This window comes from Schistocerca americana, chromosome 2 (assembly GCF_021461395.2).
Source record: "Schistocerca americana isolate TAMUIC-IGC-003095 chromosome 2, iqSchAmer2.1, whole genome shotgun sequence".
Classification (NCBI taxonomy): domain Eukaryota; kingdom Metazoa; phylum Arthropoda; class Insecta; order Orthoptera; family Acrididae; genus Schistocerca; species Schistocerca americana.
This window is the reverse complement of record NC_060120.1, coordinates 1,114,713,269-1,114,740,898: the sequence shown is the minus strand read 5'-3', so window position 1 is coordinate 1,114,740,898 and position 27,630 is coordinate 1,114,713,269. Positions and strand designations below refer to the sequence as shown.

The window sequence follows — 27,630 nt, the reverse complement described above, 5'->3', positions numbered from 1 at the left end:
AGGGTTGCCAGCCTAGCTTTGACCTGCGAGACATGGTTAAAACTTCTGATTAGCCCGAAGTCAATAATTAAAATGCCTGTAGAGCAGTCCAAACACTTTAGGAAATATTCCGAGATCCAACCAATGGACTCGATAAAGGACACCGCTAACAGTTCAGTACATCTGCTCCATCCGGTTCCTTGCGACTTCCGCTCATAATATCCACAACAACAGGGAAAGAGTGGCACAAAAGCATCACACTAAAGTTCCACGGAAATGAATAAAACTTACTGGCTCCAACGCAAACTTTGTCAAGTTCGTCACGTTCGCTAAACACCACCGTCCAGCCAGCTATTGGGCTCCACAACCTAATAGAGGCAGGCCACTGTCTACTGAGCGTCTTCCATACTGTCCTAGAAAAACCGGAATGACTCAAAATTCACGCCCGCGCACGGAAACGCACTTTCTGAGTCTGTCAAGTTTCCTTACTCGAAAAAACAGCTCGGTTGATCTCAAAGACTGCTCTTCTCCCGACATCACTACGAAAACACCACTTCCTCCCCGGACTTCTACATCCCCCGAGGGCTGCCAACGGAATCCACGATTTCGCTACCTCCTAAACAGTACACGAAATTATTTAACACCGAGGTCTTCCAGCCAACCAGAACCGAGAGCAGAATGTAAACATTTCCACTGGGCGTTTCCTACTCTTGGTTTTATCGCTTTGGCCTTTAGAAGTTTCTCTGGGACGGGTGTTGGAGAACGCCGGCCCTTAGTAGGAAATCACTGTACCGCCAGCGGGTCTCTCATGCTCAGACCACTAGCCATTTAGGAGGATTAGGGATAAAGTGTCCCGTCATCTCCGGGCAGAAGAGAGCTCCCTTCTTCCGTAAATCGAACCTGTCGTAGACAACAGTCACATTGAGGGCAAACTGGCGTGGGCAGACAATGATTTGTTACAATTTTTCACGAAAGAAGGACACACCTCAAAGTGTAAAAACAGTCACACACTAATACGGCATGATAGGTCCGTGACAATGCGAGTAATCTTGTAAACTGTACATTTGGTAACAAGTGGCACATTAGTTTTTCTTAAAACCAGCACATACCGAGATATGAAGCTAGAAGTTTTTTTGAGTTATTGTCTTTCACCTCTTATAAAAAAAAAAAAAATAAGGTGTTGAAGCATTCATGAAAATGGCAAAGACAGATGCCGCCCACAGAAAAATCAAAGAAACCTTAGGAGATAAAGATGCATGTCTGAATATGAAGAGTTTAGATGCAAGCCAGTACTAAGAAAATATGGGGAGACAAAGTGGAAGGAAAAAGTAGGACAGTACAAAGGAAAGCAACATGAATATTATGGAAAGGGATGATAATAGACATGAAATTGAGATTGGAGATAAAATGCTGGGAGAAGAATTGTAAAGTGAAAACAGAAAACTTTCTTAAGTGCCATTTTTTCAAAAGCCAGTTACCTGCTTTGGCGATTAGAACGTTCTTAATAAGGTATTTATTTTCTAATTTGTCTCATTACTTTTTTTGCAGTAATGCTGTAAGAAGCATTATTCTATGGTATCAGAATATCGTCTCAATTAGTTATGTACAAAGAGATACACATGTCTTTTTCATTCTCCTGACAAACGTAACATTTGGAAGTTAGAACGTGTTCCATTTCCACTCTTCAATTGGAGAGAGGACTGAAAGACTTAAGTGGAAGGAAGGAAGCTGAAGTGGTCAACATTCCCTCATAATTATGGAGATATTTCGGGGAAAATACCGTAACAGAAATATTCCACACGAAATGCAAGGTATTTGAGACCTAAGACATACTCTTGGACTTCAAGAAGACTGTAATAATTCCAGTTCCAGAGAAGGAAAGTGCAGACAGTTGTGAATATTACTGATGCAACAATTTAATAAACCATGGGAGGAAGGTAGTTGATCCGCCGTCTGTCGCACAGCATTGCAGGAGGGATGGGGCGGTGGTGTGCAAACGTGCAATGGACGGGGGACTCCCCGGACGTTGGACATGCCTGCGAGCACGGTGTAAAAAATCCTACGAAACATCCTGCATTGCTATCCATACAAAATGACCTATGTCCAGGAGTTGCTTCCTGCTATTATGCCAGCAAGACAAACGTTCGCTCTGGAATTTCTTGTCCCTTGAAAGTGGACAGTGAATGGCCATGTAACATTATGTGGATAGATGAAGCTCATGTCCATCACCCAGGACATTTCAGTGAGCAAAATTACAGAATATGGGAACACAAAATCCACATCCACGTCAACCGGTACCACTTGATTCCGCGTAAGTGACTGTGATGTGCAGGTTGACGGCATCGTCTATCGTAGCACCGAATTTTTCCGAAATGAGTCCTGCGGTTTCTGTTACCTGTCCCGTGACTGGTAAACGGTATGAGAGTCTTTTGCGCGCGAAAGTGATTCCAACCTTTCAACAATGTGGATGTGAGTGGTGTATCATTTTTATGCAAGATGGTACTCCTACGCATATATTGCACAACCAGTGAAGCCACTACTGCAGAGACATTTCGGAAATGCTAGAATTATCAGCCGCCATTTACCTATAGCCTAGCCCTGGCCGTCCAGACCACCTCATCTTAATCCGTGTGACTTCTAGCTGTGGGGTTAGTTGCAACATGTTGTGCCCAGTGCTCGACATACTACCGGAGCTCACTGAGGGCACCCACTGCACAATGAATTCTGAACGTGGCCCCCGAGACGCTCCGGTCTGTTGTGGAATATGGTGTTTCTCGAACTTGGGGCAGAAAACGGTGGACAGCATATTGAACATGTCCTGGCGCCAGTCTCAGACAGTATGAAAGCGAGGAAATTTTGCTTTTTGTGGTTGTTGGCCTCAGGACAATTAAAAACTGCGTCATTTTTCTTCGTGTATTGTTTATGGCCACAGGACAAAAACCGATGTCACTTTGCTTTTTATGCGGCTTTCGGTCTGAGGGCAACTAAAAACCCATTTTTCAAGCAATGGAAAATCCAGGATGGAATGCAACAATATTATGAGAAGGAAAGTTGCTACTCACCATATAGCGGAGATGCTGAGTCGAGATAGGCAATAGACACAAGAAGTCATTTGAAAAATTCTGTGAAAGAAAAAGTGAGGCAGGGAAATGCAGAGCTTGCTGTAATTCTGGGAGGACTTACATCACAAGTGCAACTACTTGATGTGTCGATGTTACAGTGAAACACCGAAATCTGGAGAGTGTCGACTTTCACCAGTGAATGTCAACATTCACATAGTCGCATAGTGTATGTCCGAAATATTTGCTAAATACCCTTATTTGTGACTTACACCGGTAAATGTTGACATTCACCATGCACTAATGATCAATGTTGAACATGCTGGAGATTTATATTTTCTTATCCGTTATTCAGTCGCTATAAAACGTCACAAGGGTGACGTAACTTTTTCGCCTCTCTTTCTGAAAGGAATGACCAAGCATTTAAAATACACAATACATTCTACATGAGAAAAGAAAATAATAGTTATAAAGAAATTACTTATGTGATTCAAATCTTATTTATTGCAACAACTTAAACTATTATGACACTTTGAATTGCACAAGAGTCCCTTGCTTTTACAACTGCATTTATTTGTGGAACACTTCCTTTTGCAATGACAGCGTGTGTAGCTTTGTCTCCCGCTTCTCGAATTACCTGCAGCTGCTTCTCTCAGCGACATTTCGTGAAAAGAAATCTCATCTATGGACAGTAACTTTTCTTTACAAATTACTAACTGATTACGTGTATAAAGCTGCTTGAGGGTACCATTTTTATTTGCCAGTTTATAGAAGTCGGAGTCTTCTCTTCCAACAACAACCGCTAACACATTGCGGCTATCTGTACGACCATGGTCGACATCAGGAACTTGTATTCTTACATTGTCACCAATTTGAGCAGGAGGTTCGTAACATCTTTGTTGCTTGCAGTAGAAGATTTTCTTTCGCGGCCACTCTTTTTGTAGAAATCAACTCGTGTTTTTCAGACAGAATTTGATGTGAAGACGTTGTAGGTTGTAGGTCCTCTTCAATATTTTTCTTTGAAATATGGTTTTCGGTATGACCACCGCTCAATTCTTTTTATAAGCATTAACAATTTCTTCAAGTTGTTCTTCGGTTTCAGAAGTATTGGCAATTTCTTCAAATTGTTCTTCAGTTTCAATATTTGCGATTTGTTCGCCAGGAAAAAAGGCGATGCTATGCTTCTTTTTGCTTTAACGCCAAGCATGGCTTCATAAGGACTTTGGCATCGTTCATCCATGCAGTTAGCATATTCTGTGTATCCTGATTGGCCCTTTCAACTGAGCCTTGTGTTTGACTGTGACGAGGCTGTCCATGAACTACTTTAACACATTTTCACATAGCGCATATTTCGGATATGACTTGATTACTAAATTATCTACCATTATCTGAGTGCAATATTGCTGTTGCACCAAGTGTTAAAAATATTGAAAGAATGTGATGCGCTACTTCTTCAGCTCTTTTAGTTTTCAAAGGTCGTAGCTGGACAAACATAGTTAAATGATCTTGATACACCATTATGAACTTATATTCGCCATCTATGTTTAACTGCAGATCTGTCACATCAACTTGACATCTTGAGTTTAATTCAGAACTAACCATTGGCTTCACAACAATAGCTTTCTTAGGTGCACTGTGTTTCATTTGACACTGTTTGCATAAATTTAAATACAACATTACAACTTCATATGTAATATTGTTGTATTTAACTTTCAACTCTTTAACCATACGTGTTTTTCCTCCGTGGCCTATTCTGTTGTGAGTTTCATATAGTATACTGTACAATTCTTCATTGGTAACATAATGCTGTACGTTCGTTTCCCCTGGTTTTAATGGTACAGTTAACTTCTCTTCATCATTAACTTTTAAAACATCAAAACTTTTTAATGGTCTGTAATCCAAAGGTGTGTTGCATTTAATTTTAGCAGAAACCACTTCAGAAAGTATTTTAGAATACTTTTCTTAAAAAAAATGAAAACAGTTGTCTTCTGGTTTACCCGCAATTAATGCATTTTAACTTTTCATGAAAAAGATCACGATTTACTGCAGTATCCATTTAGTATAAATTAGGGTATCGGAAAAAAATTAAGAAAACGTTGCTCGCGTTATCAAAGCTTGCATAAGACTGACAAAGCTGAATGACTCCGAGGACAAAGGATTTGGCGGGAGAGAGCCAGTCGCTTGTTTTTTGACTTTTCTGTTTTGGACCTCCACCGGAGCATATCTGTGATTGTCGATCGACACACAGCGGAGAGGGTCCGAATGTACAACAATGTAATGAAATATTCGATCTTTCACCGTCGTATTTGGTATCTGTTGACATTCACCGGTGAAAGTCGACATTCTTCAATTTCGGTCATTCACGGTAACGTCTATATATAAACCCCTTAAAGTGTTTGAGAGAGAGGAATGGAACAAATGGATGAAACCGAACACGAATTCACGCGGAAACGGAGCTTTAAAACGACCTACAATCAAAGGAGTCTGTCAGTGGATAATACAGTCGTGGTGTAGAGTGAGAGAAGACATTATTGTTAAATCTTTTAACAAGTGCGGCATAAGTAACGCTTCCGATGGCAGTGAAGACCATCGCATGTACGAAGAGGACAACGATAACGACGAAGAGGAAGAAGAAGAAAGTTCACATGACGATTTTCAGGGATTTTAAAGGTCAGTTCGATTTTATGAACTAAGAATTCTTTTTTTAGTCTGGCTTTGATATGTAATAATAAAAATGTTTTTTTTTTAATTGCTTAAAAATTAAGGTGGTAGCGTCTTATAGCCCGTAAAATGCAGTATGTAGCTTGTGATAGATATTTAGTCCAAGATACACCATTGTTGAGCGGTAATGGTTGGAGAGGGAGCCTTGGACTAAAGTGGTCCGCATTCTATCTCCGCTGCAGCAGACGTGCAGTAGTTATTTAGTCTAAACAGCAGGTGCGACAGTGCCGGTCTGCACGTAGCGCCTGTGGCTTGTACGGTGCCCGTTACGACGCGGCTCTCGCGCAGCTCTCTCCCTGTGCCCGGCAGCGCCCACGGTGTTCTTCGCGTGCAGCGCGCTGGCTTCGCTGCTGTTCGTGCAGCTGGCGCGCGACTGGCCGGCGCTGGCCGCCGCCTGGGACGCCGTCGAGAGGCGCCTGGCGCCGCGCTACGGCTACCCCAGGGGCGTCGCGCGCCGCTGCAGACTCGTCACCGCCACCGTGCTGCTCAGCGCCCTAGGTACCGCGCGCTGCCTGCCGCTCTACATTAGATTAGATTAGATTTATTTTCATTCCAGTTGATCCGTAGTGAGGAGGTCCTCCAGGATGTAGAACATGTCAGAAAAACAACAATAAGTGACAAATATTTACAACTAAAACAAATAAGCTAGTGTAGCATTCCACAGGTCCCAAGTGGGATGACTGTAATTTTTTTAATGAACACTATATGAAAGAGTCATTTTACAAATACTGACGCACTGAATTTAAAAAAAAAAGTTTATTTATTTATTTGTAAGGTAATAAACGTGTAATACAACTACTATAATACTTACTTACAGTGAACACATTACTGCACTGAAAGGGTGCAGAAGTTAGATTGTACTTACACACACAAACACACACACACACACACACACACACACACACACATACACACACACACACACACACACACACATATATATATATATATATATATATATATATATATATATATATATATATATATATATATATAACGGAAAATACTTAGGAAAACATTTGGCGCAACTAACAACAATGGAATATGGATCAAGAAACCTACAGAGGAACTATACAAACATACGGAGACAATCACAGAAAAGATTAGAAAACGCAAACTACAATTCTATGGACACCTATACAGAATGCCATCACACAGACTGACCAAACAGATCTTTGACTTGGTAACCACTAGAAACAACAAATGGGTCGCAGAGGTAAAAAACGACCTGAACCAACTCAACGTAACAGCAGACACAATAAACGACAGAATAAAATTCAGAAACATCATTAAGAAAAGTAAACTACATGAGATACAATGTGACAAACGAACAGGCGTAAAATGGACCGAAGAACGCAAGCAGGATCACAGCCGGAAGATGAAAGAAATATGGGCAACCAAAAAGGCAATCAAGATGAGGCCGAAGACACAAAGCCGACAAGAAGCATGGACAGAGGACCGGAAACAGAAACACAGCGAGCGAATGAGGGAAGTTTGGGCAGCAAGGAAGGCAGCCAAAGGAACTGGCCATGTAGTTTAGTCCAACTACGCTCTTTAAGGGCAAAACACCAATAATATATATATATATATATATATATATATATTGGTCAGAAGTTATATTGTACACACACACAAATCAGTTGGTTTTACTGAGAAATTCATCAATGGTGAAGAAGGAGTTGGCCACCAATAAATCCTTTAGGCTTCTCTTAAACTGAATTTCATTGGTTGTTAAGCTTTTTATGGCTGCTGGCAAGTTATTGAATATGTGTGTTTCTGAATAATGCACACCTTTTTGTACAAGACTAAGTGACTTTAAATGCCTGTGAAGATTATTCTTGTTTCTAGTATTGATTACATGAATTGAGCTGTTATTTTGAACAAGTGATATATTTTTAACGACAAATTTCATTAAGGAATAAATATTTTGGGAAGCAGTAGTTAGTATCCCTAGTTCCCTAAACAGGCTTCTGCAGGATGTTCTTGAGTTCACCACACATATAACTCTTACTGCACCTTTTTTGTGCCCGGAAAACTTTAGCCTGGCTTGGTGAATTACCCCAAAAAATAATCCCATATGACATTATTGAATGTAAGCATAGTATGCCAGCTTTTTCATTTTGCTATGTCTGACACAATTTGGATTGCAAATAGAGATTTGTTAAGACGCTTCAGCAGTTCTGTGGTGTGCTCCTCCCAGATGAATTTATTACCAAGCTGTAATCCCAAGAATTTAACACCACTTCTTCTATCTGCTTGTCATCGTATGTTAGGCGTATACTTGTGGGACATTCCTTACAAGTTCAGAACTGCATGTAGTGTGTTTTTTCAAAGTTTAGTGACAAAGAATTGGCTAGGAACCAGTGATTGATGTCCACAAATATTTTATTACCTGATCTTTCTAAGACTACACTTGATTTGCTATTTATTGCAATGTTTGTATGATTGGCAAACAAAACGAACTTGTCATCTGGTAATGTTACTGATTAAAGGTCATTGGTATACACAAGAAAAAGTAAGGGCCCCAAAATGGAACCTTGTGGGACCCCACATGTAATTAGATCCCAATTGGATGATGCCTGATAGCATGATACATGTCTCTTTCCTAATAACGCCCTTTGTTTCCCGCCAGAGATATAAGATTTGATCCATTTTTCAGCATTTCCTGTTACACTATAATATTCTAATTTATTTAAAAGGATATTGTGATTTACACAGTCAAATGCCTTTGACAGATCACAAAATATACCAGCTGCCTGCAATTTCTTGTCTAATGAATTAAGCACATTTTCACTGTAAGTGTAGATAGCCTTCTCCATATCAGAACCCTTTAGAAATCCAAACTGTGACTTTGAGTGTGTGTTATTTGAGATAAGATGGTTATAAAGGCGATTGTACATTACTTTTTCTAAAATTTTTGAGAATGCTGGCAACACTGAAATTGGACAGAAATTTGAAGCTATTTCTGTAGCTCCCTTCTTAAACAGTGGCTTAACTTCAGCATATTTCAACTGCTTAACTTCAGCATATTTCAACCACGTAGTCACCACCAGCACCACCACCTGCTATCTGTGTGTGTGTGCCTCTGTCCTGGCTTGTACAAGGTGTATCGCAATTAATGGGGAGTACTGGAGCACGTGACGGTGAACGATATTAGAAGTTAAACAGATGCAAATGTATGGTTACGAGTCACCTCCGTCTTCAGTACGAAGTATTGTCCCAGTTAATACAAATTTATCTGAAGTGTAAACCTTTTCAATGAAGTTTCCATCTTCCACGATTGCTCGAGGATGGTTTTTCGTGTTTTCTTTCGAAAATGTTTGACTGTGTCAATCCTAAAAGTTTTATTGTATTCGCGGCTTTACAAAAACAACAAGTTTCAATCATACTTAACAAACATAATGCAAAAAGTTGTGCCGATAATTCAAACGAAGTTGATGGGAGAGAAAAGTTTAGTGACTGGTGAGAAATTACGGAGAGCGTGTCACAGGGCTCAGTTTTGTGTCTATTTCTACTCCTTGTATACGGAGTCCGTCGAAGAAGTTGCGAGACTCATTCTATTCCTGGCATATAAGCAAAGTAGGTACAGTATTTGAGGACCATTTTTTCACAGCTCACTTTCTGCAACAAAGGCCAAAATGAAGTTTTTACAGCATATACTGTTTCAGATAGCTTCCTTTTGTATTCAGAAAACAGTTTTTTTTTTTCAAAATCCTCGCAATGTATCATGAAACTGATATAGCAAAACTCCTTTTCTGCAGCTAACTTTTTATAGGTGAATAATCTTCTGATTTTAATAATCCCATTTTCAACGTTAGTTTTGGTGTAAGAGCCAATACGGTCTCATGATATTTGAATTGTGCACATTTGCATCATTGTCAGATGATTGTGGGTTTCCTAACTACGTGTCTGGGATCACAAAGATGTTGTATGTATCCTTAGCCTGTGTTTGAAAGTTAATTTCTAAATAAAATGGCAGAAGACTACTCTTAAACTGTAACAGACGTTGAAAGGGAAGGGACGAGAGGAAGAACCGCTTTATCAAGATTGCTGGAAAAGTATAGAGTTTTCATGGGTGTTGGCCATTACTTTCCAATACGGGGACATCGCTATATGCCTCCTGATCGGATGCTCAGTAATGTGGAAAAGAAAAAACCAAGGTGACGTCAGAATATTTCAAGATGACTGGAATTTGTATAATTTCAAGCAGAAGTCTAGCAGTATTTAAACTTTGAATTGCTTTTCAGCATTACCAACGCGAGAGTCATTCAGTACAAAAAGAATTGCGGCTTCAAGCTTCAGATTTCTGTTACATATACATATTTTTGGGAGACAACTGTAGTTGAGACCCTCAGGAAAGGATATATATCCTTCAGAGCCATGGACATAGCCAAAAAGTTGAAAACGATGAAGCATCTCAGAAAAGAGTTGAGATATAACAACGTTCATGAAGTACATTGAAATATCCGATGATGCCAGGGGGTTCCATGAATATATATTGAAGAAGAATAGTTCTGCGGATAGCGCAAATATAAGTGATATGATGGGAAAGGTAGATGTTAAGGAAACAGGGTAAGACACCAGACTATAAGCACATTAATTGGATTAATTTAAAATATGTAAGTTTTTGTCTTAATGTAATGCATTCTGATCCGTAATACTGAAAAATTTTTGTGTAATTTATTTGTTTATTGTGTTTTCTTGGCAAATGGACTATAAGAAATAAAGTAGTGCAGCAATATGTTATGCAGAAAGCAAATTTGAAAATAATTTGGTATTTTCATGGTCTTTTTAAAATATATGCATGCAGACTGTTCATTTGATTTATAGATTTATCAACTAGAGTTTACAAATCAATAGATTACATGTGAAGTTTGCAAAATTTTCTTCCTTATACAAATCCCAAAACAGTCTTTAGCGTTTCCTCATTTACGTGGCAGTTTGAACTATGAACTGTACAAAAATTTGTGTATTAGACCGCTCAGTTGCGGGTATGCAGTGTTCGGCAGTGGGCGTGCGACAGCAGTGTGTCACAAATCGCAGTGGAGCGACATCTCTGAATAAAATATTCAAGACATTCTTCAGAATTTTTTAAAGAAGACAAGAGTGTTTGAAAAGTTTGTCTCACACACTGTGACTGCTGAACAAAAACGATGCGTGCACGCCTGCCGCGATTTGACTGAAATATAAAATGCGAACAGTTGTTTTTTGGGAAAAATCACCCCGCGTGACGAGACTTTGTGTTACCAGTACGAACCTCCCACAAAACGAAAAAACTGCCGAAACTCACATGAAGGGTCAATGCTCTGACAACATAACCGATATTCAAAACAATGCGACACGCGAGTTGATCAACATCCCAAAGAAACAATTTTTGACAATTCCGCCTGGTTGTATCAACGTTCTGTGCATTGTACTCATGTGGTGAGGGAGACTGGGTAGAACACCTGAAGCATTAAAATCACCACCTTGACGTTTCTCTACTTCTTACTAACAGAAACTCGAAATTTTTTAGACTGATGGGATATAGGAATGACCTTCCACTTAACATTCGTTGAGCAGAATTCGTACTTTTCGCAGACGACATTAGCTTCATAAAATATCGCATTAGAGAAAGAAACTGTAGAAATATTTAATGTTTCTTGAAGAATTATTAACAGGTTTGCTGGAAATGGACTCTCCCCACATTTCCCGACATCGCACTATATTAAGTTCTCTAGAACATCCTAATGTATTTTCCGTATTTTCAATCAATAATGTCTTATGGAATAATTTTCTTGGGGTAGCTCATCATTAGAATGAAAGGACTGATTTCACATAACCGAGCAGTGTGGTGTTCAGCCGCAGTGACCTTGTATGTACCTCTCGAAGAAGTTAGGGATTTCAGTTGTATCTTCACAACATACTAGTGCACATTCGCTAGTCATATCCATCACAAATAATACACTACTGGCCATTAAAATTGCTACACCACGAAGATGACGTGCTACAGACGCGGAATTTAACCTACTGGATAAGACGCTGTGATATGCAAATGATTAGCTTTTCAGAGCATTCACACAAGGTTGGCGCCGGTGGCGACACCTACAACGTGCTGACATGAGGAAAGTTTCCAACCGATTTCTCAAACACAAACAGCAGTTGACCGCCGTTGCTTGGTGAAACGTCGTTGTGATGCCTCGTGTAAGGAGGAGAAATGCATACCGTCACGTTTCCGACTTTGATAAAGGTCGGATTGTAGCCTATCGCGATTGCGGTTTATCGTATCGCGACATTGCTGCTCGCGTTGATCGAGATCCAATGACTTGTTAGCAGAATATGGAATCGGTGGGTTTCAGGAGAATAATATGGAACGCCGTGCTGGATCGCAATGGCCTCGTATCGCTAGCAGTCGAAATGACAGGCATCTTATCCCCATGGCTGCAACGGATCGTGCAGCCACGTCTCGATCCCTGAGTCAACAGATGGGGACGTTTTCTAGACAACAACCATCTGCACGAACAGTTCGACGACGTTTGCAGCAGCATGGACTATCAGCTCGGAGACCACGGCTGCGGTTGCCCTTGACGCTGCATCACAGACAGGAGTGCCTGCGATGGTGTACTCAAACCTGGGTGCACGAATGGCAAAACATCATTTTTCCGGATGAATCCAGGTTCTGTTTACAGCATCATGATGGTCGCATCCATGTTTGGCGACATCTCGGTGAACGCACATTGGAAGCGTGTATTTGCCATCGCCATAGTGGCGCATCACCCGGCGTGATGGTATGGGGTGCCATTGGTTTCACGTAAAATGTTCGACCGCTGCCCTGGCCAGCACATTCTCCAGATCTCTCACCAACTGAAAACGTCTGGTCAATGGCGGCCGAGCAAGTGGCTCGTCACAATATGCCAGTCACTACTCTTGATCAACTGTGGTATCGTGTTGAAGCTGCATGGGCAGCTGCTGTACCTGTACCCGCCATCCAAGCTCTGTTTGACTCAATGCCCGGGCGTATCAAGGCCGTTGTTGCGACCAGAGGTTGTTGTTCTGGGTACTGATTTCTGAGGGTCTATGCACCCAAATTGCGTGAAAGTGTAATCACATGTCAGTTCTAGTATAATATATTTGTCCGATGAATACCCGTTTATCATCTGTATTTCTTCTTGGTGTAGCAATTTTAATGGCCAGTGTGTATATCACAGTTTGAAAAGAATAGTGATGTCCGTGTCATTAACAATAAAACAGAAAGTGACCATTATTGCCAATCATTAAAGCTGTCGGTGGCTCATAAAGGAGTAGAATAAGTATTAACAAAAAATTTTGATCATTTGCTGAAAAACATAAAATGTCTGACAGGTAGCGAAGCAAGCTTTAAATCTAATCTACATCATTTCTTGTGGACAACGTCTTCTATTTCGTTAGCAGGACTGTAAAATGGTGTGTTGATTAATGTTAAAACTCATCAAGAATACATATTCTGTAAACTTACCCAATCCACATTATTTCGACAGTAAAATCGTTGAAATAATTTATGGAACTTGTAACAAACTCGCCTTGTGGAACGTTGGGGAATGTGGTACATTCTTTATAGGACACACTTTCCTTGCTGATGCAACACAGCTGACGCGCCAAGTTGGTTCAAAATGGGTAGGTCGAGCGGAGCCCCTACCTGTGTCTCCAACGTCTTTTGACCTCAGCCCTCTGGAATTTTGCTGCCTTGCTGTTATCTCAACAGCGCAGTGTAGAGCACCCCCATTGATAGGGTTGAAGAACTGGGGCAGCGAATTGCATATTCTTGTCAAGATTTTACAGATTATCCACGAGTGTTTGAAAGAATTCCTAACTCACTGCAGAGACCGCTGCGGTATCGCATCCAAGTGCGAGGACGACACGTGGAACACCTCTTGTAACAGGACCGAGTGTATAGCAATTTGTAACACGTAACGTGCAGAAGTAGTGTTGTATTCTTTGCGAAGGTTGGCTATAGGTGAAATTTGAAACGAATTACACCACACACATAATCGAAAAGGTTACATTTGAAGTTCATTTGTACTAACTAGGACAATATATGATACCGAAGTCAGTGGCGGGTCGTAACCATACATTCACAACTAAACTGCGCAACAGATGAAAAGGATCACTTTTCCGAAACCAAGTAATTGTCTCCCATTGCGAATCAGAAGTTTAAAATTTGCCTCAAAGGTGCGTAAAGCCTTTGCCTGTACTGGTGCAAAAGTGTGGCGCTCTGCGAAGTGGCCGTCGAGGTCTCCGACGCTTGAGAGAGCAATAAATCGACACGTACGAAGAAAAGGATACGGCTCAGACGTTCACGAGTCCTCTAAGGCGGGTTAGTTAAGTCACATTGGCACCAAATTTCACTACAATTCTACCCGATGCTACCGTGGAAGTGTCGCGTGATGGGAAGGTCGTCACACACCCTTATCCACATTCCACCCCTTCCTTTGACGCCTCTGCGATGGAGGTCAGAAATACACGTGCAGCGTTGAAACCACTTGGTTTTCTTATAAGTGACGGAGGAAACCGCTCAGAAAATGCACAAAAAGGCCTTAGGGGGCTGCACAAAAAGCGCCAGTAATACCAACCTCCCCTTAGGCCGATGATTCCTACACATTTCGCCGATGAAAACGGGAGTTTGCGTTGTGATGACTATCAGGCTGACGTTCTGGATAGCCTTTGATGCTGCTGACACCCACGAACATTTCGACCCTTCTCTAACAACACTGTGGGGCTGCATCTGCACCGGAGATGCTCGCAGTGCGGCCACAGTTTTTGCTCTGCTGTACAGGGTGTAACCAGTAGGGACTATTCAAATCATTCGTCGAAATTTTATTTTGATACGAAGCAGAAAACAGTGTTTCTGATTTTGCAGCCTCCTGTTTCGCGCCCTCCTGTAGCTCGAAGGTATGTGTCATTGACACATGCATGAATAAAACGGTGAAGAACCCTGTAAGACCCACCATTTCGGCAACAACTTCGGCGCCGCTCACCTGCCTTTGTTAAGCACTTTGAAAGTCTACCTGTACTGAGACGACCTGCGAAGTAGTCGTAGGTGCCTACAGGCAGCGCACCCTTTGACACTACCCCAATTCCAGATGTCTGCTGGCAGGGATCTGGGACTACACTACAGGTTGTCTCATACAGGTATATTTTTCAAATCCTCAATAAATGTGGTTAGGTGCAACGGAGGGTGTTGCCGAACTGGGTGAGAGGGGGAGGGAGGTGTTTGGAAGACTCTTTGCAGTTTTATGCATCAGTATCGCGCATTCCCACGATCATATGGCAAGAGGATGTGGTGAAACAGAAGGGCTACAAATGTATAAGCACACTTTCTGCTTCGCATTATGTAGAATTTTGTCGAATGATTTCGAACAGTCCCAAGTACTTCCAACCTGTAAACGAAAACAAAATTTCGGTCGCACTCCAAAGGGATGCAATCACGTTCAGTGGGGTACAGCCCCACAAAGTCTTTGTAGAAGGGTTGAATCGTTCGTGGGTGTTAGCAGTGCCAAGGGTTGTCAAGAATGTCATTCTGTTGCTCATCACATTGCGAACTGTCGTTTTCGACCGCGAATGTGTGGAGAGGCTATGTCTCTGAAACGTTTTGCTCGGCCACCCATAAGAAAACCGCGTGATTTCAGCGCTGAGTGTTGGGGTTCCGACGTCGATGGCAGAAGTGTCAAAAGAGTGGGTGGAATGCGAACGGCCTTCCCATCACGCGACACTTGAACGGTAGCGTTGGGCAGAATTGTGGTGCAATTTGGTGCCGATGCGACAACGTTAGCACACCTTACACGACACGTGACCTTCTGAGCTGTGCGCTCCTTTTCCGCTCTTGTCGACACCTCGCTGTATGAAGCGCCGCCGTGGATCCGAGGGTGATGCCGCGCGGCCCCACGCTTTTGCACCGCTACAGAGGAACGTTATAGGTACATTCGAGCCAAATTTCAAACTTCTACGTCGCAACAGGAGACAGTTACGTGGTTTCGAAAAAGTGGTCCTTTAGTTCTGTTGGGCAGTGTATCTCGCGAGCGGCTCGACTGCAGGTACATGTTTACCGGAACTTTTGTGGTTCTACTATTTTATATTTATACCCATCTCACTTTTCGTTATTAATTATGGTACCCCTGTACAATTGTCTGTGCACTGTCACAAGTACCTATTACGAGGTGAACTGTGATCCTGGCCAGAAAAACTGCGACGGAAAGATACAAGCCAAGTTCACTCTTGGGCAATTACGTGTGGGATGCTGCTACCAAGCTGGCCCAAGAATAATGAGCAGTACTTATTGTGACTGCAAGGGTTTTCTTGGTGCACGTGTTTTGCTAGCACTTACTTTGCTTTTCCCTTTTCATCTGACCCTGTTGTGAGTCACGATTTTCGTCACATCAGATCGTCCATTTGTCTTCTGTCCGTACCGACGTAGAAGGTAATGTGTAATATCAAATTACTGTATTTCCGTTTCATAAACCATCAATGTTAGGAGTCTTCGAGGAACTACGATAAGCACTTTAGTAACACGCCTAATTACTCAATCTGATAAAGGATGTCTGCATGAGCAGTCGAAACATCGGTAGTTATACCACGGTTGACGTTGTCTCACATCCGCAAATTTTTATTATTAAGATGCGCTCCCGTCGCTGGAGACTACGCTCCTATTTGGATTACTGCTTTTATCCATCCGTTCAAAAATGGTTCAAATGGCTCTGAGCACAATGGGACTTTCCCAACTTCTAAGGTCATCAGTTCCCTAGAACTTAGAACTACTTAAACCTAACTAACCTAAGGACGTCACACACATCCCTGCCCGAGGCAGGATTCGAACCTGCGACCGCAGCGGTCGCGTGGTTCCAGACTGTAGCGCCTAGAACCGCTCGGCCACCCCGGCCGGCTATATCCATCCGTCTAAAGTATCACTAGATATATTGCCATTAGACGTTTATCTGTGCAATAAAACAAAATTAGTGACTTCTTTTTGTTGCTTCTGGTAACAAGCTACGAGTGAATAACCTTGGTAAACAGATATTACGCGAATGAACTGATTCGAAGTGAGCTGGAAAAGTGAATGTATTGCACGTATCACGAATAATTAAATGCTGGTCTCCAGGCGTCGCACACTTTCTCACAACGATCAGCGATAATTTGACATTGCTATCAGAATACGATTATAACAACATGGAGAAAGATAATTCTGACACGTCTACCGTGGACTGACACGTACTGCCAGGTAGACAATGTTAGGCCGCTAAGGTTCATGTGAAGCAGTTCCAGACTCTCGGTTTGAGAGATATTGCTCCGTAGCAGTATTTTAGCACACGCTATTCACCTAAATCTGGGCTTGGTGCAGTCTATGAAGTAATATCTTTGACCCTGTCACATTCATTTCAAATGGTCTTGAGACATGGCACGACATCAGAGGGAGCCAGTAATAAAATGGGATAACTGGGCTGAATGAAAGAGGGCGGCAGGAGGAGACGTAGAGAAAGGGGCCGAGGAGAAGAGGGACAGAGGGTGGGGGAAGGAGATGACTGACAGAGACAGGTCGAAGAAGAAGGACATGACCAAAGAGAGGGAGACAGAGAGATGGGCAGAGATAGGGGGGAGAAGGAGATTTGGGCTTATATCCTATCCAAGTTAGAAACTTGTGATTTCTTTCTTTTCCATTCAACAGGTCTGAGCCACAGCAACGAAAATCTGAGTACAGCTAGTAATAATAATAGACCGAAAACTGTAAGACATAATTAGTAGTTACATGATCATCATAATGTAAGTAGCAACAGAGCTTGGTAATTACATTTGAAGCCGGTTAGTACTAGTAGCGCTACTGCTAACGTAATGTCGCAAAGTAAGGAACATATTAAGTTTGATAGTAGTAATCGACAAACCGATGGCAGGAGCATATACCGCAAGCACAGTTCGAATATAATTGACGAAGTAATGTGATACAATACACTTTGCCTTTGCAATCTGCATGGTTGCAGGCGGAGACCAAATGTCTTTGTGGTTTGCATGGTTGGACAGGAGTTTCGAGAGTAAAAGAAGGGATAAAAGAAACACGAATAGAACAAGAAGATGAAGAGTGGAGTCCGGTTTTTTCTTTCGAGAATTCTAACAATGGATCGGAGATCATGCAAGGGCGAAGTGTGTGAAAGAGAACAGAGTAAATGCATAAAGGAAAAATACGTTTGTAAAAGCTGAATAATGAAAACGGTTTTATTGTCATTTCTGAGCTAATGTTAAATAACTACACGTGCTTTCTTTAAAACCAGTTGTAATTATTGTATAACGGTAAAGAAGCCAGATACCGTACCAAGCATCTAAAATTAGAAAAGAAAAACAAGTTACACCCAGACACGGAATCTAACTCGACTCTCCTTCGCCATGCACCAACTGGGTAGCAGAGCTACCACACTATTGAATGAAGACACTTGTAAATACGGTTACTGCGTTGCCAAATTTCCTGCATTTTGATGTCTGTTTTCTACCGACAATATTCACGGGAGAAACTTTTCTTACATACATTTTCCTACTGCGCTGTAGCATCAGTGTTCGCAGATTATGTTCACCTGTATATCGCCAGTCCCAACGGTGATCAGAGGTCCTTATGACCAATCAGGTAAAGTACTTTGAGATGTGCTCGATAATGTTTTAATTCCCTCGTATTGTACTTATAGCGAATATGTTTGCTTTAATTAATATTCTTCCCTGTGAGCCACTGGTCTTGCGTACTACTTGTTTCGATTGATAACTGACAGTTTACCTTTAGCAGTCTGGCACCTAACAAAAACAAATAACGGGGCTGCTACGTTATGGTTTCCAGTGTTTGGTTTCGAAACGTCTATGCAATGTACTCCTAATACGGAGCTACCAAAGTGTATGCTACATTGGTTACTGACCTGTTTTAACAGCCTCGTCCACTACGAGCTCCTCGACTTTTAATGATCTCGACGTCGACACGGTGTTAAACTCCAATCTACCTTCCTTAATTTTCCCGAGTATCTGTTGAGGCACTGCATCGTCGCGTCCGCTGCTTCGTTCATTCACCACGGGCTCTTCAACAGTGGAGAGAAGAATGCCAGAAAACACGGCTCGAGATTCCCTTGGAAACTTATTAATACCTATATGAATCAGTTACAGCTCGTGTAGATGTTGAGTGTACTGCAAAGGTTGCTTACTAGAAATAGTACAAAATGGATTAATATAACGATATTCAACAGTGTAAAGCTAAATACATTTGAGACGCATTATTTATTTTGTATCCTGCCTGGAAGGCGGCGCGTGGGTCTGCTCCTGAAAACTGAAAGGTCGGCAGAATGACGAAAGCGAGTAGAAGCAGGAATAGGTGAAAATCTCTCGGTACTGCAGTGTGAATTAAAATCACCTTTACTTTAGCAAGAAGATGAATACATAACTTTGCACTGAGGTGCGAAACCTTAGACCCGTCGTAAGTAGTGCAAAGTCCATATATGAAGCGAAGTGTCCCAGCCGTCTGCTCTTGGTCAAATGGGCTGAATCCGGAGCGGGGCTCGGGGAGCTGCACAGCGAAGGTTAGAGGGCGCTCTCGTCGGTGTCTCGTAGTGCCAACCTATGAACTTGCACCTACGCCGTGGCATCGTTGCAGTTTACGTATCTGAAAACAATCCAGCTGTGAATGTGGCGCCAAACGAAGAGGAAATCTGTGAGATGGCACTTGATGACCTAATGCCACAATGAATTCAGAATTGGAGTGTTGTTCCCTCGTTGGTGCTATTTTGACTGATGGAAGGACATCTCTGTATATTTCGCTGTTGGTGGTATATGGTTCTAAAAAGGGGTCTATAGTATTGTGAACTGAAGCCACACTGCTGATGTGAGGTGCTCTCTGAACATGTGTGGCCTCACAGCTGAGGCATCTGAATTCTACGAAGCAAGTAGCCCGTTGCAACAAGCATGTGGCAGCAGGATTAGAACACAAAAGCGACGGTCTGCCACGGTTCCGTACAGTGGTTAAAATAACTTAAATTTTTCATGTGGACGCTCCAAGAAACTTTTTTCCATATCATTTTTGGCGTATTATCTGCTGTAGTGGTAATTCATCAATGATTTTTGTGGTTCCTATGCTAATAAATTGCGTACTTATTCTCTCTATTTTTTAATTTTAATCTTGAAATAACCACAAACTGGGCCAGAAATAATGCGTATCACTGAATGGCAGTTGCTAGAGCCGCCCGGATACCCGTGCGCATTAGCACGCCGCTTCTGGGATTCGATAAGAGTCGCAAACGCCGCGTGGAATGCCCCTGGCGGAATTCGACGAGGACCGGTGTGCCGGCCAGTGTGGAGGTGGGTTTTATGCGTTTTCCCTCGTCCTACTGGATGAATACGGGGCTGGTGCCCACGTACCATCTCAGTTATACTATTTCCAAACATTTTGAAAACGTTCGTTCTCACGCTTTCACGTGGGATATCTCTAGCGGGGAAAAGAAATTTCATTCCCGGGGGGGGGGGGGGGGGGAGGGGAGAGGGGGAGGGGGGTTGTGAAGGGGGAGTGAAGGGATTGCGACAGGAAGAAGGGAGGAGGATTGAGTTTAACGTCCCGTCGACATCGAGGTCATTAGAGACGGAGCACAAGCTCGGATTATGTCAAGGATCGGACAGGAAATCGGGGTTGTGACAGTAAGGGCATCAGGCCATCCTCTATCATTACCATCACCAAATCCAGATTAAATTCAGACGCCCTGAAGACACAGGATAAGGTCAGGAGACAGAAGATGGCATCAGCAGTTGTATGCACGCCGATTGGAAACTATGACCCTACATTGGATGGCAAATCCCAAAAACTGCTCAGACTTGAACATTTTTTGTCAACTACTTAGCTCGCACCTCCTGTTGCAGTGGAACACCTGTTGTCCAACGCGCCGACGGCCGTGGAGACGTACCACTGCTCGCCCAGCGGCTTCGCCTTCCTGCGCATCTACCTCACCAGCAAGTACTACTACGTGCTCGACTACTTGGGCTACAACTTCGCCGTCAACTTCTGCACGGCTTTTATAAGCATTATCGCCACGTTCGCGTGGAACTACGTGGACCTGTTCATCATCCTTCTGAGCATCGCCATTACGGAGCGATTCAAGCAGATCAACATAGCAGTCAAGTCGTGCACGGACAAGGTACAAGATTTTTCGGTATCGGTACCTCAGTTGTTAGCTACTGTGTGATGTATGCCACAACAATTTTTGAAATGTATCACAGAAATTAAATATGAAATATATGTGTTAGTAGCATATACAGGGTGTATCATAATTAATAGCGACTATTGACGCAAATTAAAAAACACTATCTAATGAAAAGTATTCGGTCACCGAAAGAGGACATTAAAATGCATTTATGATGGTTTGAACTCTCATGAAGACACTTTCACGTGCAGTGGAATTCCTCTAACTTTTCCTTGTAGTCACAACACAAGGAATAATTAGAGGAAATAACAAATCATCAACTGTCCGGAACTTAATAATGGGTATGTGGTGTGTCCAACCTTAGCCTTAGCCGGGGACAGTTTCAATGAAGTGTCTTAATGTCTGTGGAGAAATGGCAGCCCCTTCTTCCTCAGGAGCCGAAACCAGAGGAAGGACTGATATTAGACGACGGTGTCCGGAACGAAGTCAACACTCTAACTCATTTCACTGATGTTCCACTGGGTTCAGGCCCGGACAATGGGCACGACAGTCAATTCCAGGAATGCTACTGTCAACAAACCATTGCCTCACAGATGCTGAATTATGACAGTATGTAATGTCACGCTGGTGCAAACAGTCACGGTCTTTGAACTGTCCCTATAATGCACTGTTCCCCTGCTGTATGAGCTATTCTATTTCAAATAGGATTAAAAACGAGAAAATTAACCTCATATTTTTTTAAAACCACAAATAATTCCTACATGTGTCAACTGCTGTAAAGGATAGCAACTTTCATAAAATTAACACTCAGATGTTTACTAGTTTTCGAGTTAGAATTCGGTAAAGTATACGTTATTTTCCGAACGAGACAATGTGTCTGCCGCGTAACTCAAGAACCTTATATCCAATTTCAGTAAAGTACAATTCATTTTGAAGCGAATGTCTGTTGTAAATGGAGGTATATAACAACAACAGAACAATAATCAATATAATTCTTAAAAACCTTTATTTCCTGTATTAAGCGTAAATACAATTTTTGAAAAGATGAAACTTACATAGGCTTGTATACAGAGTGGTCCATTGATCGTGATTGGGCCAAATATCTCACGAAATAAGCGTCAAACGAAAAAACTACAAAGAACGATCTCGTCTAGCTTGAAGGGGGAAACCAGATTGTGCTATGGTTGGCCCGCTAGATGGCGCTGCCATAGATCAAACGGATATCAATTGCGTTTTTTAAAGAGGAACTGCCATTTTTTATTACATATTCGTGTAGTACGTAAAGAAATATGAATGTTTTAGTTGGACCACTTTTTTCGCTTTGTGGTAGATGGCGCTGTAATAGTCATAAACATATGGCTCACAATTTTAGACGAACAGTTGGTAACAGGTACGTTTTTTAAAATTCAAATACAGAACGTAGGTACGTTTGAACATTTTATTTCGGTTGTTCCAATGTGATACATGTACCTTTGTGAACTTATCATTTCTGAGAACGCATGCTGTTACAGCGTGATTACCCGTAAATAACACATTAATGCAATAAATGCTCAAAATGATGTCCTCCACCTGTCATGTAATATGCTATTCAGTGCCGCCTCAACCGCACGCGAGCTATGTGCCGGACATCCATTATGTTTTAAGTACATCACCATTCTGTCATGCAGTGAAACATCTTGTAGTAATATCGGTAGAACATTACGTAGGAAATCAGCATACATTGCACCATTTAAATTGCCATCGATAAAATGGGGGCCAATTATCCTTCCTCCCATAATGCCGCACCATACATTAAACCGCCAAGGTCGCTGACGTTCCTCTTGTCGCAGCCATCGTGGATTTTTCGTTGCCCAATAATGCGTATTATGCCGGTTTACGTTACCGCTGTTGGTGAATGACGCTTCGTCGCTAAATAGAACGCGTGCAAAAAATCTGTGATCGTCCCGTAATTTCTCTTGTGCCCAGTGGCAGAACTGTACACGACGTTCAAAGTCGTCGCCATGCAATTCCTGGTGCATAGAAATATGGTACGGGTGCAATCGATGTTGATGTAGCATTCTCAACACCGACGTTTTTGAGATTCCCGATTCTCGCGCAATTTGTATGCTACTGCTGTGCGGATTAGCCGCGACAGCAGCTGAAACACCTACTTGGGCATCCTCATTTGTTGCAGGTCGTGGTTGACGTTTCACATGTGGCTGAACACTTCCTGTTTCCTTAAATAACGTAACTATCCGGGGAACGGTCCGGACACTTCAATGATGTCGTCCAGAATACCGAGCAGCTTACATAGCACACGCCCGTTGGGCATTTTGATCACAATAGCCACACATCAACACGATATCGACTTTTTCCGCAATTGGTAAACGGTCCATTTTAACACGGGTAATGCATCACGAAGCAAATACCGTCCGCACTGGCGGAATGTTACGTGATACCACGTACTTAAACGTTTGTGACTACTACATCGCCATCTATCACAAAGCGAAAAAAGTGGTCCAACTAAAACACTCATATTTCTTTGCGTACTTCACGAATATGTAATAAAAATGGGGGTTCCTATTTAAAAAAGCGCAGTTGATATCCGTTTGACCTGTGGCAACGCCATCTAGCGGGCCAACCATAGCGCCATATGGTCTCCCCCTTCAAGCTAGACAAGTTTCGTTCTTTGTAGTTTTTTCTTTTGACGCTTATTTCGTGAGATGTTTGGCACGGTCACTATCAATGGACCACCCTGTATATGTGATGTCTGTTCTGTCGAAATGCCGCGAGTAATGAGGATAATGGGCAAGGGACTCTACATTAGTAGTGTGTGTGTGTGTGTGTGTGTGTGTGTGTGTGTGTGAATAAGTTGAGGAATTTGGGTCTGACGGGAGGCGCGATTACGTAGCACTCAGTTTGCGATGTCCACTGTGTCCAGATGACTTAGTGGTCAGGGCATCTTCCTAGTGAGCAGGAGAAGAGGGTTCGAATCTCGGTCTGGCACAAATTTTCAACTTTTCCCATCGATTTAAATCAGTGTCCACTCGCAGTGAAAGACTCTAATTTCTTTGCGTCTCTTACATACGCTTCAGGCTCTTTTTATTGCAGACTGACTTCGGTTTTAAGTTTTATGGAGCCCTTTCTGTGAAACGCGGAAAAAATAATAAAATTATAAATATTTACGCTCGCACTGTACTTCGGTAGCGACGTGCTGCCGTCTGCCACTCTAGCCGTGGAGAGGCCACGCAGCGTTGTTTTTACGTAACACGACGTAGTGCAGCTAGCGAGGTTTGATGCTATTCTCATTTACTACGACCGCGCGGGGTAGGCGTGCGGTCTAAGGCACCTTGCCACGGTTTGCGCGGCTCCCCCCGTCGGAGGTTCCAGTCCTCCCTCGAGCATGGGTGTGCGTGTTGTCCTTAGTGTAAATTACTTTAACTTAGAGACCGAGCGAGGTGGCGCAGTGGTTGGACACAGGACTCGCATTCGGGAGGACGACGGTTCAATCCCGCGTCCGGCCATCCTGATTTAGGTTTTCCGTGATTTCCCTAAATCGCTCCAGGCAAATGCCGGGATGGTTCCTTTGAAAGGGCACGGCCGATTACCTTTCCCATCCTTCCCTAATCCGATGAGACCGATGACCTTGCTGTCTGGTCTCCTTCCCCATACAACCCAACCCAACCCAAACCTTTAACTTAGATTAAGTAGGGTGTAAACCTAGGGACCGATGACCTCAGCAGTTTGGTCCCATAGGAACGTACCACAAATTTCCAATTTCATTCACTTCTTTTTTTTCTACACATCTCCATTGAATACAATATAAAAACATTTACTACAAGGTGTACTACTTTGCTTCCGCCGTTTGCCGATAGGTGGCGACAACGGTAAGTAACGGTCGAAAGAAACAGATCGCAGACGTCAGGCAGTTAGCTTGGACCTCTGTCAACACAACCTCATTAAAACATTAGTCGATTTGTGTCTGGCATCATAAAATTGTTCTTGATTGAAAATGTCAGTTTACGAGCCTAATCCTAGTCATTTGCGGTAGGAGTTACTGTTTTTTTTTCAATATGAAGGAAACACCGGCTGAGTCTCATCGAATGCTCTCAAGTACGTATGGTAAGGACGCTATTAGTGAAAGTACGTGTCGTGAGTGGTTTCAACGCTTCAAGAACGGTGATTTTAACGTCGTAGACAGGCATAATGGTGGAAGAGAGAATGTTTTCGCAGACGCAGAATTGGAGACATTGCTGAGTGAAGACTCCCGTCAAACTCAAGAAGAATTTGCACGATTAGTGGGAGTGGAACAGCAAACCATTTCAAAACGTCTCAAGGGTATGGGCATGATTCAGAAAGAAGTAACTTGGGTCCCGTGTGAGCTGAAACCAAGAGACGTTGAACGGCGTTTGTGTGTTTGTGAACAGTTGCTTTAGAGGCAAATACGGAAGGGATTTCTGCATCGGATTGTGACCGGCGAAGAAAAGTGGGTTCATTACGATAACCCTAAAATCATGGGGATATCCCGACCCTGCCTCCACATCGACGGCCAAACCGAACATTCACGGCTCCAAGATCATGCTCTGCATTTGGTGGGATCAGATCGACGTCGTGTACTATGAGGTGTTAAAACCAAGGGAAACAATCACAGGTGCTCGATATCGAACGCAGTTAATGCGTTTGAGCAGACCATTAAAAGACAAACGGCCACCAGGAGAGGCACGTTAAACTGATTTTGCCGTACGAGAACGCTCGGTGCCACGTTGCAAAAGAGGACAAACGTACTTGGAAACGTTAAAGTGGGAAGTCCTACCCCACCCGCCGTATTCTCCAGACATTGCTCCCTCTGACTATCACCTTTTTAGGTCAATGGCGCGTGGCCTGCCTGACCAACACTTCGGATCTAACGAAGAAGTCACAAATTAGATCGATTCGTGGATCGCTTCAAAAGATGAACAATTTTTTCGACGCGAGATTCGTACACTGCCCGAAAGATGGGCAAAAGTAGTGGCCAGTGATGGATAATACTTTGAATGACACATGTGTAACCAATTTGTTTCATTAGAGCCTCAAATGTTGGGGAAAAACAGTGGAAGCAAAGTTGTACGCGTTGTAATATTTTTTAAAATCAAATGCTGAACAATATAATTTTTATTCCATTTAAAACTGTGGTTTTGGGAAACAAATATGAAACACGGATGAAAATTACATTACATTTAAGTTCTAAAAGTCTTATAAGTACCAACTCAAACTATACTGTATGACCTGCAGTTTGAATTTAATTTGAGAATTTTACTTTGGATAGTTTTCGAGCTGCGAGTCTCAGAAACTCGTGATTTTATTACAACTTTGAAAAAAACATCACAACTACGATTTTGCAAAAGATGTTAAGGTAACTCCTACTTTCGATGATACAAAACTACCCCCCCCCCCCCCCCCCCCCCCGGTCCCAGAAAAAGTGAAAAGTGCAAGGTTTCTTGCTGTCCGAGCTGAAATGGAACAGCTCGTACACACTGCTGTAAAATGTGTTGATATGCTTCCGAATTCAGCATTTTCTTAAGCGCATTTAGATAACCACGCCGTAATCACTAAAGACAATGTAACTCCACCTGGAAGTAAAGCTGTGAGGACGGGGCGTGAGCCGTGCTTGGGTAGCTCAGTTGGTAGAGCACTTGCCCGCTAAAGCCAAAGGTCTCGAGTTCGAGTCTCGGTCCGGCACACAGTTTTAATCTGCCAGGAAGTTTCATATCAGCGCACACTCCGCTGCAGAGTGAAAATCTCATTCTGGTAACTCCACCTCCTCCGCACTTCACTGTTGGCACTACACATGATGGTAGGTAAAGTTCTCCAGGCATTCGCCAAAGCCAAAGCATTTCCATAGTGTTGCCACAGGGTACAGCTCGAGCCATCACTCCAGATCGCTCGTTTCCAGTCGTTCACTGTCCAGTACTGTCGCTCTTTATGACACCTGATCCATCACTTACAACTGACTACAGAAATGAGGAGCTGCTCGATCATTATACCCCATTCTTTTTCACTCTCTATACTCCGTTATAAGAATAAATCTCATGTGAACATTACGCTATGTATTCTTGCGCGTCTGCTGGAACCTCGTTGGATTTCGCTTCATGTGGAGCGGAAGCCAAGCTGTCTCGAGTACAGTCAAGTACGATAATGAGGATACGTTTTGTGCTCTGCGCTACGCGTGCATCGACTCAGCTACACAACAAGGCAACGGCTTTACCGGCGCATTAAACTTGGTCACCAACGGCCAAGCAAGTGATCCAACTAACCTGCAGTGGTATGAACAGTTGCAGTAAATGCTGTGTCCTGCCCACTGTGGAATATGGGGTGCGTAGGAAACCTGCTTTCTCGGATCGCTAGACAAAAATTCAAGCAAATTGTGTTAATGAATTTTTATTACAGAAAGATAAATGACAACACTTTGGGAATTTACAATGATGTGTCGCAAACAATTGGCGACAGTCAAGACAAGTGAAACAATACAGTTCATTAGTCGCAGCTGTAGCACTCGTAGAACAGCTTGTCTTCAACTCTGGCCGCGGCCAGGCGGAGCCGATCTTACGCCCTCTTCTCCTAGAGGCCGCTGCTGTCTCGGTGTCGCCCTAGAGAGGGGTCGGTCGGCATACTATAGGCTCACGTCTTCTTCACAGCCCCCTCTGCTCTGGTGTTCTTCACCGTCGTGCAAGCGCTTGACTTTGTGCCGGAGCAGT

General features: G+C 42.7%; 1 protein-coding gene across 1 annotated transcript in view; it reads left to right on the top strand.

Moving 5' to 3' along the window:
- LOC124594715 (gustatory receptor for sugar taste 64e-like) overlaps positions 1 to 27,630 on the top strand; it is a 159,036-nt gene that overhangs the window by 33,959 nt on the left and 97,447 nt on the right. The window contains exons 5-6 of the mRNA XM_047133083.1: positions 6,069 to 6,257; positions 20,637 to 20,911. Of these exons, the coding sequence (XP_046989039.1) occupies positions 6,069 to 6,257; positions 20,637 to 20,911 (464 nt within the window). The remainder of the gene's footprint in view (positions 1 to 6,068; positions 6,258 to 20,636; positions 20,912 to 27,630) is intronic.